The sequence below is a fragment of the Castor canadensis genome, chromosome 9 (genome assembly GCF_047511655.1).
Source record: "Castor canadensis chromosome 9, mCasCan1.hap1v2, whole genome shotgun sequence".
Lineage (NCBI taxonomy): Eukaryota > Metazoa > Chordata > Mammalia > Rodentia > Castoridae > Castor > Castor canadensis.
In genome coordinates, this window is record NC_133394.1 from 145988259 (window position 1) to 146001405 (window position 13147).

The 13147-nt window shown below is 50.6% G+C and overlaps 1 protein-coding gene across 1 annotated transcript; it reads left to right on the forward strand.

Annotated features, from left to right (window-relative positions):
• The first annotated feature begins 6540 nt into the window (after positions 1-6540).
• On the forward strand, positions 6541-10727 carry Nkx3-2 (NK3 homeobox 2). The gene is made up of 2 exons (XM_020177062.2): positions 6541-7644; positions 9072-10727. Exons 1-2 carry the CDS (start codon positions 7179-7181, stop codon positions 9605-9607), a joined length of 1002 nt encoding a protein of 333 aa, XP_020032651.1. The 5' UTR covers positions 6541-7178; the 3' UTR covers positions 9608-10727.
• The last annotated feature ends 2420 nt before the right edge of the window (positions 10728-13147 follow it).

Below are 13147 nucleotides of genomic sequence, written 5' to 3' on the forward strand. Positions count from 1 at the left end.
GCTGCATAAAATTCCATTGTGTATAGATGTTCTTTTGAAGAAATGCTTTTTTCAAGTTTTAAAAAGTTAGTCATTTAAAGAAAGGTATTAATTACTCATGATGACAGGTGGATACATGCAGGTGCCAAAGATATAAAAAGGGATATACAAAGACTGTAATTTAGGGCATGCTGCTCTAAAAAAAAAAAAAGCACACTTTTGACTTAAGCATCTCTGTTCATCATTATGAAGTGGCAATCTGACTCCATTAGTCAATTCAATTAAAGACAATGTTCAAGTTGGGTATTCCAAGGCCTTGAGTTTCTGCATTTTCAGGAGAAAAAGTAACAATAGATAGGGGTAGGAGGAGTTCTAGAAGGACCCAGAACTAAATTGATGGGTGAACTAAGCCTGCGGATGGAGAACAGTGTCTTTTTAATGCATCACATTTCATGTTCTTAACCAGACCTTTCTAGTCAATGAGACTTCCAGGGGAAGAAGAGAGTAGACAGAATGAAAATGTGATAAACAGGTGCCAAGGTTCTCAAGGGTTTCACATGAACACCAGAGAATGACGTGACTGCGAGGCACATAGGCAGGCAAGCATCTGCAGGAATCAATTTCTCCACTCATCTCCATCAGCTTTGGTGTCACCAGTAGCCAGAACACCTCTGTACCCAGCTCTCTGACCAGTCTCCTTTCAATTACTTCCTTAATGTTCACACTCCAGCAATGGCTTTTACTCTTCCAGGACTTCTTACCCATTGACACTACAATTTTCAATCCCTTTCCTCATTCCAGTGTGTTCTACCCACATTCACCTTCAATTCCACAAGTACATGGTTATGAACTCTCCTGCAAAACAGCCCTAACTGCTCTTGTTGTCTGTAATGTTTCAGCAATTACAGTAACCCAACTATTCACCACCCTATGCTTCACCCAGAGCAGGAGAAAGTCCCTAGAGAAAAGGTGAATTTCAGATTTGCTCAGCTCTACCAGGCTTCCCTAATCTTTTCCTTTCCTGTTGACCAAATGACTATTTCTTACCTCAGCATTGCCTCCTTAATCCTCTCTGCTTGCTCTTCGTGCCCAGCTGACCTCACACTTGTTGAGAAAGTTGCATAGAGTTTAATATGTGGAAATCACTTGAACACTACCTGGCTCAACACTTGTGCTCAGGGAATACTAGCTATCTGTTACTACTTCATCTTTAGTCACTGGGCTAACTAACTGACCTACTAGTATTGTCTTCTCCTGACCAGAGGCCAGTCTTCTTCACATTCCCTAGGACTTTGCTACTGGACCATCCTCTCCTGGATTAATTCTCCCTCTCTGTTGAGTTACTTATATGAACATCTCATATATTCTATCTGCTAATGAATTTCTGGTTCAGGATCCCCTCCATCTTCCACCTCATTGCTTTGATCTACTCCATACCAAACTTCTTAAAAGAGTCATCTATATTCACCAGTTCCACTTCTTCCTCCTGCCCTGCTCACTTCAATGCATTCCAAACTGCTTTCCTGTCTCTTCCCCAGGCTGGGCTGTAGCTTGCCTAGCATGTGAGAGGCCCTGGGTTCCACTGCCACGAATCAAAAACTGGTCTCTTCCTGTCACCCTTCAAGACAGTTCCTATGGAGATGAGGTAATTCAGGATGTCCACGTTAATAAACCCAAGGGCTATCTCTCTTTCTCTTCTCGCTTGACTGCAGCTCACTTTACAGTGGACCATCCTTCACTGTGGCAACACTTTCTTCTCTTTGCTTTCTCAAGGTTCTTTCTTGTCTCTTCTGATGATTCCCTCTCTGTTTCCCAAGATACGTTTCTGCTTTGAATCTGACTCTATAGAAAATAGCCCCTATGTCTCTTTTTATCACATCACTTTGTTTTAATTTTCTCCGTGGTGAGGTTTTCTTCATTGCTTCAGTTAAGCATTTGCTTATTGATGGTATTCCCCCACTAGACTGTTAGCCTGTTGAGAGTAGAGTTTTACAAGACCTTGAATTCCAGAACCTAGAGCAGTGCCTGAGATGGAATAGACATAAGTTGGAAATTTTCCCAAGGAGAACCTAGCATAACACTGAGAGGGCTCTGGGTAGTTTCTGAAGACGTTCTTTGTATTTTACAAGCATCTCAAACTCAACACAAGCAACAGCACAGAATCTGCTCCTCTTCCAGTTAGCTCCATCATCCCCAGATAGCACCTCCTTCCACCCACGGTCTAAAGCCCAAATGAGAAAGTAAAATCCGGAGATGAAATGAGTTTTTCAGTAACACAAGAACATCCTGATGAGGTTGAGTACCTCATCAGTATCATGAATAAATTAGTCTCTGAAAAACATTCCTGTAACGTCAATAAAACACGCTGGGAGTCTATGCGCCCCGTCATCAGCCAGGAACAGCGGTCCTGGAGCACTTACAGCAGACAGTCTGCAGAACCTGTACTGAGGAATCAGAATCGGGATGGGTTAGGAGGGAGGCAGGAGCCCGCCCTGTCCCAACCCCTTCCTCCTGCTCTTGACTGAGCAGTCTTCAGTGGAGGTTCTGATGGCGTCTGGGTGAGAATTTTAACGTGGAACATCTCCGCTCTTAGATCACTAATAACGGGAGGCTGTGAAAACATAGAATTGGGAGCAAAAACATTCCGTTTTGGGAAATCTAACGTTTTCTTTTTGGACTCTATTTACCACACAGGTACTTGGTTATTATGTGGGCACTCCAGGCATCCCTGAAGAGTTCCCGCTAGGTGGCGCTCGCTCTCCACTGTACCAAGCCTGGCTCTAGAGCCTGTGCATTTCTTTTTAATACCCTGAGAAGTGATCAATCTTCAAGCCTGGCTTTTTGCATGTGAGAAAACTAAGCTCCAAAGGGAAAGTGCTTTCGTGAGGTCGTTTGTTTCGTCCCAGCCTAGAGAGCATAATCTGATCTCTGAAACCAGTGGGTTTACTTCACCCTTTGCACACATGGTCTAGTTTGTTGATTATAATAAAATATTTCCACTTAACAAAGTTTAAGTTCAGATCTGTGGGCCTTAACGTGTTTTATTTGAAAATACACGGAATAGAAAAAAATCGTTAGATTTGCCTTCTTGGATTTTTTTCTTTGATTTCTCAAACTCGAACGAAGCTCCTTCCTCGTGAGAGGTTAGAAACGGATAAGGACGACGAGAATAAACCTGAACGTTAATGAGCAGAAGCGGTAAATTCAACTGGATTTTACATCAAAGCTAAATTGGAATCCTGATTTAGCCACCCACTGATGGGGCACGGGTCTCAGTTTTCTTATCTGTAAAATGGGGGTGTTTTCTACATCATACCCCACGGATGTATCCATTAAATGAAAGAATAGGCACTGGCTCACTGTCAGTGAGCCATAAACGTGAAATTATTTTGGCCTGTAAGAGCAATGCAGTCTGATCTACCTGGACCACGTGCGTGAAAAACCCTGCTGTGGGCTGGATGACTCAGCCTGTGTCTGCTGGCGGGAAAGCGGCGTGGGACGTGACGCCCAGGATACTTCCGCTGGCTGGAGAGGCCTCAGATGTCTTCAGATGAGTACAATTGGTTCCCTTGCGCGACCTCTACCTAGACCCGGCTTTGGTGAGCATCTCCTTCCCTTTCTCTTGCTCACGCATTTCAGCAGCGGCCTCCGAGAGCACCGCGTCTAAACCCACGTTTTAAAGGAGTGGAAACTAAAGAGAGCAGGTGACTTCAGTCATGGTCACCCGCGCTGAAAAGTGAGCCTGGCGTGGTTTGCATTCGCGTGCTGCTCCAGTAGAGAAGACAATCTCTTTCCTCTAGGTCAGGCAGGTGGCCTGCAGCAACCGCGCGTTGCGCTGTAACCCTTGGGAGCCTCAGGAGCTCGGGTGCGCGCCGCAATATTCTGAGCGTTTTCCCCCTTGCCAGCCCCCGCGGCTTTCCGGCCCGATCTGCCCGTGGCGCACGGAAGCCTCTCCGCGCTGCAGCGCTCCAGGCCGAGGCTGTGTTGGAGACCGAAGGGCGCAGCACGTAGGGGGCGCGCAGGAACCGAACTGCAGAGAGGAAGACCTGGAAGGAGAGGAGGCCACAGAACGAGAAAGGGAGGGAAGAAGAAGAGGGGGAGAAGACTAGGAAAGAGTGGGGCTTGGAGGGAAAAAGGGGGTGCGCCCTCGGGAGGAAGGCGCGGACGCCGCGTGAGCTGGACGCCGCCTGGAAGCCTTGCCGGCCTCTCTTCCCGACTTCCCAACTCTGCCGACTTCTGGCCAACCCAGGCCGGAGCCCCGCGCCAATGCAACACCAGACGCCAGTGCCGTTGGCGCCCACGGGGCTCCGGGAGCCCCCGCTACGCCTGGAGGAAACCGCGGTCGATGGGCTCGGAGCGGAGCCCCGGCGCGCTCGGAGTCTCCGGCCCCAGGATACGCGCGGACCTCCAGGTCCCTAGCCAGACACCCCACTTGCTGACCCGGACTCTGCATATATCCCAGCCTATCTCTGTTCTCCGACCTCCGCCCAGGCTTCCCCAAAGGCCTTTTCCTCCCCACCCAAATCTAGTTGTCGCTCAAAACTGGTGGTTTATCCAGGGCCCACCCCCGGGCCCTGCCTGCAAGTCAGCCACTCACCAGACCTAAAGATCAGCTACCCATTCATTGCAGTTGCCCGAGATGACACCACCAGCCACCGTCGCTGAGCGCCTCCTTGCAGACGCGGAATGTAACCACTTTTCCATTCCCCTGGCACACACCAAAAACGCTAGTAACTTTCAGAATCACTGAAACTCATCTTCTCGTGCTTTGAAAACCTCTGCCCAAGACTGTGGCAACTGATTTGAGATTTTTTTTTTTCAAAAAAAAATTTTGTTAACCAAGTATTATTATTTTCAAGTAAGTAATAGCCCCCAAACTTAACTCTAGTTCTCTGGTCATTCAATCTCCAAACGTCTCTACAGCCTATATATCCGGAAGTCACTTTATTATTTGCTCAACCAAGTCCTGGCCCCACAGTCATAGCCCTGTGGGGCACACATATTCAACACCTGCCTCTCTCTACCTTCCAGGCAACCTATGTCAATCTCGACCAGCCCCTAGAAAATAGTGGCATCTGTATTTATTTCCAACATCCTGGCCTAGAGTGGAGAACAGAGGACAATTTTTAAACACAGAAAAAGTTGGGGGGAGGAGAGGAACACTTTCTTTTGAAATCTCTTAAGCATTTTGTTGTCTCTCTCCCATTCTGAATCTCGAAGTCTGAGAGGCCCTTCTTACGCTTGCTTAATACACCAAATTTAAACGCCTTTCTCTCAAAACTGATAGAATTATGATGAACTATAAAGGGCAATGACCTCTTAAGGTGAGAGTTTGTTTGCCAAGGCACAGTACAGCGTCTGCACAGAGCAAGAAAACATTACGCAGCTAAAATGCTGAAAAGTCTGGATGCTGCAAACGTCCTTCTAGGGTTGAAAACAATGGGCAGTGCATCTATTTCCTCCTGCAGTGCAGAACACCTAGAAAGAAAGCAGCAGGGGAAATGGTATCTATTTTAGTGACACCAAAAACACCAATCCCGGCAATTTTTAAATGAAAATCACAGTTCTTTAAATATATTTAATGGTTCAAGTCTGTGCATTTGGTATGAAAGACAGTAAAATATGTTACTTGAACAAAAGTTTATTTAAAAATAAATGCCATAAATAAGCAACATGTTTTGATATACTCAAAATATTTGTGTTTCTTTCTTGGTTCCTCCTATTACATAAAACAATGTATTTCTTATTTTTTAATGTTTTAAGAGCATTAAGTGTCAGCTTGGGATCAATACTATGTAACCCACTGATAATGTTTTAAACAAATAAATATCTTTTTCTGTTCACTTCATAAGTAACAGAATACTTAAGAACAAATTGAAAGGATTTTGTTTTTCGTGATGTAAAACTTGGAACAAACTCCAGTTACGTTCAGTGTCGACCGCTCAGGAAAATGACTGTACAATTCCAGAAAGTTTCCCAAAGATGCCTTCCAGTTCCTCGCCTGACTTTAGTTTTTACTGTAACATTTTTAATCTGTGCGATTCTTCTAGTAAAAAATCGATCAAATCAAAGACGCTAAGGAAAGAACAACATTTCTAGGGTGCTTTTAATTATACGGGTATTTCAGTAAAGAACATTAGCAGTGAAGAAGCAGAGAAATATTAGAGATGAAAAGATGCATTTGTTCTTCGGCTTTGGTTCCTTCCTAGAGAACAGAAACTAAGCGTGTCGTTTATGAAACTGCATTATCTTGAATTTCCGTTGCAGATTTTGCCTGGACTTCATATCAGCGTTCCAGAAAAGCGCTGGAATAGTGGCTGTATCTGCAGAAGTAAGAAACGTGGCTGCAGGGTGGATGACTCTCGTGTTCTTACAGGGTGCTTCGAGGATCAGGCTTAGGAGGGAAGGGGTTAAGTCAGACCCTGTCTTTTAAGGCTCAACTTGCCCAGTTTTGTCTCTTAAAGTCAACGTCCCCCAGCTGGAGCCAGCCAATCAACGGCCGAGAGAGCCCTGGACAGCCCAGTGAAGGGGCGTGGCCTGAGGCTGTCACTCAGGCGTGAGGAATGACACTCATACCGGAGGGGGGTGTGCGGGGGAACGCAGGGGAAGGAAAGAGAAGAAACAGATAAAACCAGAGCAGAGAGTAAAAAGGTGCCCCGCTCCTCACCAAATTCAGCGGCTGCCGCCGTCGCCGCCTCAGTGGGATCCGGAAGAGCCAGCCCAGCGGGGAAGAGGGAGGGCTGACCTGAAGCGAAATCCTGCGGGCGGGGAAGAGACAGAGGCGCAAAGAAGTGACTTGGGCCGTGCTCCCGGCGGCGCTTGGGAGGGAACTGTAGCGGCCGAAGGGACCCCGCCAGTTGTCCCCCATCTTCCCCCACCCGAGGGGCAGACCCCGGCCCGCCCCTACGGGCGAGAGGCAATGAGATAATCCAGCTGAGTTACAATCGGAGAGCGTCTGGCGCTGGATTCAGGGGGAGGGGGTCTCCAGGCGGAGTGGGCCTCAGAGTTGGGGGCGAGGGTCGGCGCAGATCCTAGGAGGGAGGGGGCGGGGGCTGCTGAGCTTTGCAGCAGGAGGCTGCAGGGTGTTGGCGCACCCGGCTCACTCGCGCTGCGGTCGCCGGCGTTCTCCATCCGGCTCAGAGTTGCCCCTTGCCCCAGCTGCCCGCCCGGCCGGCCGCCCGCTCCGGCCCGCGGCGCAGATGGCTGTGCGCGGCGCCAACACCTTGACGCCCTTCTCCATCCAGGCTATTCTCAACAAGAAAGAGGAGCGCGTAGGACTGGCTGCGCCAGAGGGGCGCCGGGTGCCTGGGGGCACAGCGGTGGCGGTGGCCGCTTCGCCAGCAGTTTGCTGCTGGCGGCTTTTTGGGGAGGCAGAAGCGGGCGCACTGGGAGGCGCTGAGGACTCTCTGCTATCGTCTCCTGCTCGGAGCAGAACAGCTGCGGGGCAAACTGCGGAGAGCCCGGGAGGTTGGGACTCGGACTCCGCTCTCAGCGAAGAGAACGAGGGCAGGAGGCGCTGCGCCGAAGTGCCGGGAGCCAGCGGGGCCGGCCGCGCAGGGGGAACCCTGGGCCTTGACCGGCCAGTCTGCGAGATGCATGCAACCAAGGATTTGGAGGAGGAAGCCGCCGGACGGAGCGACAGCGAGATGTCAGCCAGCGTTTCAGGTCTGCCGCGGCTTCGCGGGGAAAGGGGGCGGACAAAGAGGTCAACCACGCGGAATAGGGTGGGCCTAGTGTGAGCAACCTGTGTCCAGGGTTAGGTTCGGGCCAAGTCCCGAAGTTCTGCGCGCTGGCGCGGGCTGCACCAACCCTTAAACACCTGAGCCTCTAATAGATGAGAAGCTCCTTGGAGCCCTGCATCCCAGGACAGTGCTCTTGGATGAGATTGGGAGAGAACCGCTGCTTTCTGCCTTCCGAGGCCTTTGAATTCATTGCCAGTGCCTTAGCAGCGTCTGTCTTCAACTCCCCCAAATTAGCAAAGAGAGACCAGAGACCTCAGGTACACAGTGGCCTGGCCCTAACTGCTGGAGGTCCCAGGACCCAGCCTTGAAGCACAGAAACAGGCAGTGAAGGACACCTTCAAATGGGCCAGTGCCAAGGATGCACAGGTAGGGCTTTGAGGAAAGGGACGCTTTAATTTTCCAGTGCCCCGGGTGAAAGACCAGAGTTGAGCTGAAGACTGAGGTGCTGGAGGAAAACCCAGAAGCTACCCGAAAGCGGGAGGGTGGGGGCTCCATCTAGGTTACCTGGGGGCAGGCAGGATAGAGGCATCCTTTGCCAAAATCGGAACATTTCTTGATTGGAAAGACCCCGGGCCACTTCAGTTGGGTGCACTTTGCTGAAGGCCTCAAGCAGCTAGCCCAAAGGAGGCAAGCTAGTGCGAAGGACCTCTCTGTGGGGTCAGCGGGGAGAGCGAAGGAAGGGGCCCAGGCAGTGGTGTCAAATCAGGGTCCAAAGACCCAAGACAAGACAGTCTCTTCTCTTCACCACCCAGCCTTAGCTCTCCTCTCACTTCCTTGAGAAGAGAGGAGAAAGCCCAACCAAGACCTTGGCATTGCCTGTTGCCTTACCTTCTCCTGCAACCATGGCCTGTTTGGGGCGAAAGACTCCATATACTCCTGGCCTCAAGATTGATCCCCCTCCTTCACCTTGCATACAGCCAACGCGAATGTGTGAGCCTGACTTTGAGGAGCCGGGTGACCCCAGTAGACAGATAGAAACGCAGTCCCGAACTCCAGGTCTTACTGCTGAGAGCAAGAAGGTCTTGCGGGGATGCTAAGACCCAGTGCCCCCACGTTACTAAAGGGAATTCTGGGACCCAGACAGAGCTGGGTGCTGGTCTTCAACTGCACCCCTTAACATAGCTGCTGAGTCGGTCCGGTCTGCCAGAAAAGGCAGAAAGATTCGAGAAGATAGCAGGACAGGGTTCCAAGACAAATCTCCAGCTCCAGAGGGGACCTCACCTCCGCTACCGTCAAATCAAAGTTTATTTCCGATCCCCAAACCCACCCCGGAAACCCCTGCAGTTGAGACCCAGTCTCACCTTTGCGACGCTGACAGTCTCTTGTTTTTGTTTCCATTGGGGTCCGCAGGCGACCGCAGCCCCAGAGCTGAGGACGACGGTGTTGGCCCGGGAGGTGCACGCGTGCCTGGGCTGTGCAGCGGCGCGGGCGGAGCAGGTGGCGGCAGGCCGGCGGGCGGCGCGGAGGAGGAGGAAGAGCCTGTTGCTCCCAAGCCCCGGAAGAAGCGCTCCCGGGCTGCTTTCTCCCACGCGCAGGTCTTTGAGCTGGAGCGTCGTTTTAACCATCAGCGCTACCTGTCGGGTCCGGAGCGCGCAGATCTGGCAGCGTCGCTGAAGCTCACCGAGACGCAGGTGAAGATCTGGTTCCAGAACCGTCGCTACAAGACCAAACGTCGGCAGATGGCCGCAGATCTACTGGCCTCAGCGCCCGCAGCCAAGAAAGTAGCAGTAAAGGTGCTGGTGCGTGACGACCAGAGACAGTATCTGCCCGGCGAGGTGCTGAGGCCACCCTCGCTTCTGCCACTGCAGCCTTCCTACTATTATCCTTACTACTGCCTCCCAGGCTGGGCGCTGTCTACGTGCGCGGCCGCTGCGGGCACCCAGTGAGCCTCCTGGGGCCAGCACCAGTGATTCCTGCGCACCGGTTCCGACAGCCGCTGACAAATGTGTAGGTAGTTTTCTGTGCAGTGGGGCTCAACCAAGGGGCAAGTGGAGGATGAAATCCAGCTCTGGTTCCCATGCCCAGGACGTGTGACCTGGCAGCCGAACTGAGTCTGCCCAGAAGGGGCGCCTTTTCTGATAAGAGCAGGGGGGGCACCGCCTAGTCTCTGCTTACCCTTGCTTACCTGTCTGTAAGCCCCTGGACGTTATTTATTGCCACGCCAATGTTGGATTTGGATTGTGTCTGCCTGGGGATGTTGTTTCCCCGGAGCAGAGAGGACTCCTGGAGACCACATAGCCTGAATCCCCAGAATTTCAGGCCTGCCGGGAGCTTCGTGCGCTAGGCCACACTAGTTCATGGTATCCATGCTACCAATCTATGTGTATCTACATATCTTTTATTTTTGGAAATTACATTTGTGACGAAGGAGTTCCTAACCCTGGCAGCTCCAGGCCAGGGGTTGGTTTGAACCGCGAGTGGTTTGGTTTTCGGGACCTCCGCTCCACCCCTCCCGAGTGTCAGAGCTCAGGAGGCGGCGCCCTATTGGGTGCCTCTCAGCGCAGGGCCTACCAGGGACTCCCACACCTTCCCTTTCTGAAGGCCAAGGCCGCACTCAAACCGGGAGTGCCTGGGAGCCCCCCAGTGCGCAGAAACTTGCCTTTATTTCTTTATATTTTTCGAAGGAGGTTAAGACTTGTAGCACTTTTCAGTTGTTTGTATTCAAATAACGGTTATTTTTGTATTCAATGTGAATATCTCTGGCCACCGTTTCCGGCGTCCTCTGCAATCCCGCCGCCTGGTCTTCTGTTTCTACCCTTACACCCTCCGCGACTCCTGTGCTTGGCCAGGTCCAGGACCCCGCCTTTGCCCCTCATCTGTTTCTAAGACAGGTGATCCCACCTGTCTTGTCAACTTCGCCGTTCTTCGCCTCCTGAAGGGCACTGTGCACTCAACTAGAGTATTACCTTTTAAAAGATTTGTGAAGTTTTGAAGCTCTATTCGCTGTATTTTTTCTTTAATTTATAAACTTTTAGTTTTAACATGCCGTCTTAGATACCGTGTTTTCTCTGAAGCTCTCTCGCTGCGGCTTGCGGGGGGTGGAGGGGGGGAGGAAGGCAGTCTGGAAGTAGCTTGGGGATCATTTTCTCAGTCTTTTTTCTGTCTTGGGCCCAGGAGACATTGCCACCTCCTTCCCCCAGCAGCCCCGCTGCCCAACCACAGGAAAGGGTTAAACAGTGCAGCTCAGGGAATCACCATTTGGGGATTCTGCAGGAGTCACGGATGAATTCCACTGAATTCGGAAGCAGATTTCTAAGATTCCTTGTTTTCTTGAGGGCATGGGCTTCAGAGTCTAGGAAGCGCGCCTAGTTGAATCCACAGCCAATTCACCCTAATCTGCTGATTCTTTCACGTCCTGACGCCTCCGGTCTGCTTTCGATTTTCGGATCGTTTCTCTTCAGCGGTCCGGTCTTTATTCTGTTCCAGGAGTAGGCTAATAAAAATTCACGCTGAAATTCCGAAGCGATTAGAGGTGAACTAGGCGCCAATAACGTACCTGCCAAGGAGGGTCACTTGAGATTTTACCATTGTAAGGTGCGAATGGTGTTCCACATGGTTTCAAAGCGTTTCTGATCCCTCGATGACCTGGCGTCCTTTGATGCGTACTGAAACCCATCGGGGGAGCAGAGATGAGCGGAACAAGGTCATTGATCACATTTTGCACATGAACGCCGGCAGGCGTTCAGGTCTCCCAAGAATACCGCTCCCTTCGCTCGCCACCGACCTCGCCTCGCGGGTTCCTGCGAGCAAGGAAGAGTTATTGCCACAGTACTGGCGCCGAGGCCCGGAGACACGGAAACCCAGGCTTCTTTCAATTTCACAGGGAGCCGAAAGGCCTATTTGAGCCATTTTCTAGCCGCAGCCTTTCCCAGTCTCCCAGTCTCCAGGCCTTGGTAGCCTAAAGATCCTGAAGGCCAAGGCCAAGAGTGCTGGACCTCCTGCGACCAGCACGGGCTGTGCCCAGCGAGCGGCAAGCGCTTTACAAAGATTCCAGCTTCCGGAAACAGCGAAAAGTGAAAGACAAACGCCTTCGGGATGTCCACACTGCGCCCCAACCACTCCTGTCCTACTGCTTTCTATTGGGTTCTGCATTCATTTTGCATTGTTTAAAACCGTTTTAAATTTCCATTTTAACTTTATAATTAATCATAAATGCATTTTTCCTTGTAGAAAGTTGGAGCGTTTCCGTTAATTCTACAATCTCTTCCCTTCCTTTCCCCAGAGATCACCACTTAAAGATTTTTTTTTTGAAAGGGGAGGTCGATGTTTTCCCCGTATATGAAAATGGCAGTCGCTTGTTGCAGCGTCCTAAGAGGGTAGTATGTTCTCCGTGCATGAGGATTTGGAGGAGAGAGAACCAGAGAGTTTCTTCCCAGTAGGAAAATGAACGGATGTCTCATCCGCAGCAGACCCCACCTTCCTTTCCTCCAGCGTGGGGCAGTGTCACTTCTCTTCCTCTCTCACTCCTGGGCTCCCCGCCTGGACAGGCTCCGCAGGGCTAGCTCGAGCTGCAGCGGAAATGACTCAAATAAATTCAGTTTTATCTATATTTGTGGCACCTTTCCTTCCAGCTGCCCTTTACCTTGCATTGGCAAGAATACCTTTCAGTCTGGTTCGGGGAGTCCCAGGCAAAATCTAGGTCCAGCTCAGTCTGCCGGGTTTTGCAACTCGCTTTGTTACCCAAGCCCGGGTGTCCTTACTTGGGGTCCTGGGCCACTCCGTGGCTTCGTTGGAAATTCACTGTTACTTTCTTCATTTCCTTTTTCTTTCTCTGCCATTCACCTTTCCTCTCTGGCCTTTTTTTTTTTTTTTAAGATGAAACAGTGTCATGCTCTCTGACCACATAGCTCCTAGCTCAAAGGGTCTGGATTTGTCCAATCTCTGGGGTTTTTGCTGCATGGAACCTTCTCTGCCTCCTCCGGGCCTGGTTGCCCAGAGCAGTCACTGGCCTGAGTCCAGTGTCCTTCGACGTCTTCATCCTTCTGTCCATTCTCCTTTAAAGAACATTCAAGCAGGCCTTGGGGATCTTAAGATCTGACCCACCTACATTACATAGACCAAGGCATGAAAATGGCTGGAAAAGGGGCCAAATATGCTGTGATCTGCACTGAATTTGATCGCAAGGATTCAGGCCTACTTCACAAATTTTGCTCTGGGCAGCAAATTTGGAATCAGTTGGACATCAAATGTGACTAGCTTTGGGCTCTCTCTCTCTCTGTGTGTGTGTGTGTGTGTGTGTGTGTGTGTGTGTGTGTGAAGCATCTAGGTCTGTTAGTTTTGCTTATGTCCTGATTCTAAGAGCTTAGGTTTCTGGAGTTCTCAGGCCTCTGGAAAGTATCTTGGCTATGTAGCCATTGAGCAGGTAGTTGAGGTTGGGTTCCATTTTCAAAAATTATCCACTTCTTGGCCATGGTGAATCCCAGAAT

Bases quoted from the DNA above. Each gene is read 5' to 3' on its own strand.
- Nkx3-2 (XM_020177062.2), top strand. From the start codon at position 7,179: ATGGCTGTGCGCGGCGCCAACACCTTGACGCCCTTCTCCATCCAGGCT. The intron at 7,645-9,071 runs GTCTGCCGCGGC...TGGGGTCCGCAG, and splicing joins GATGTCAGCCAGCGTTTCAG to GCGACCGCAGCCCCAGAGCT.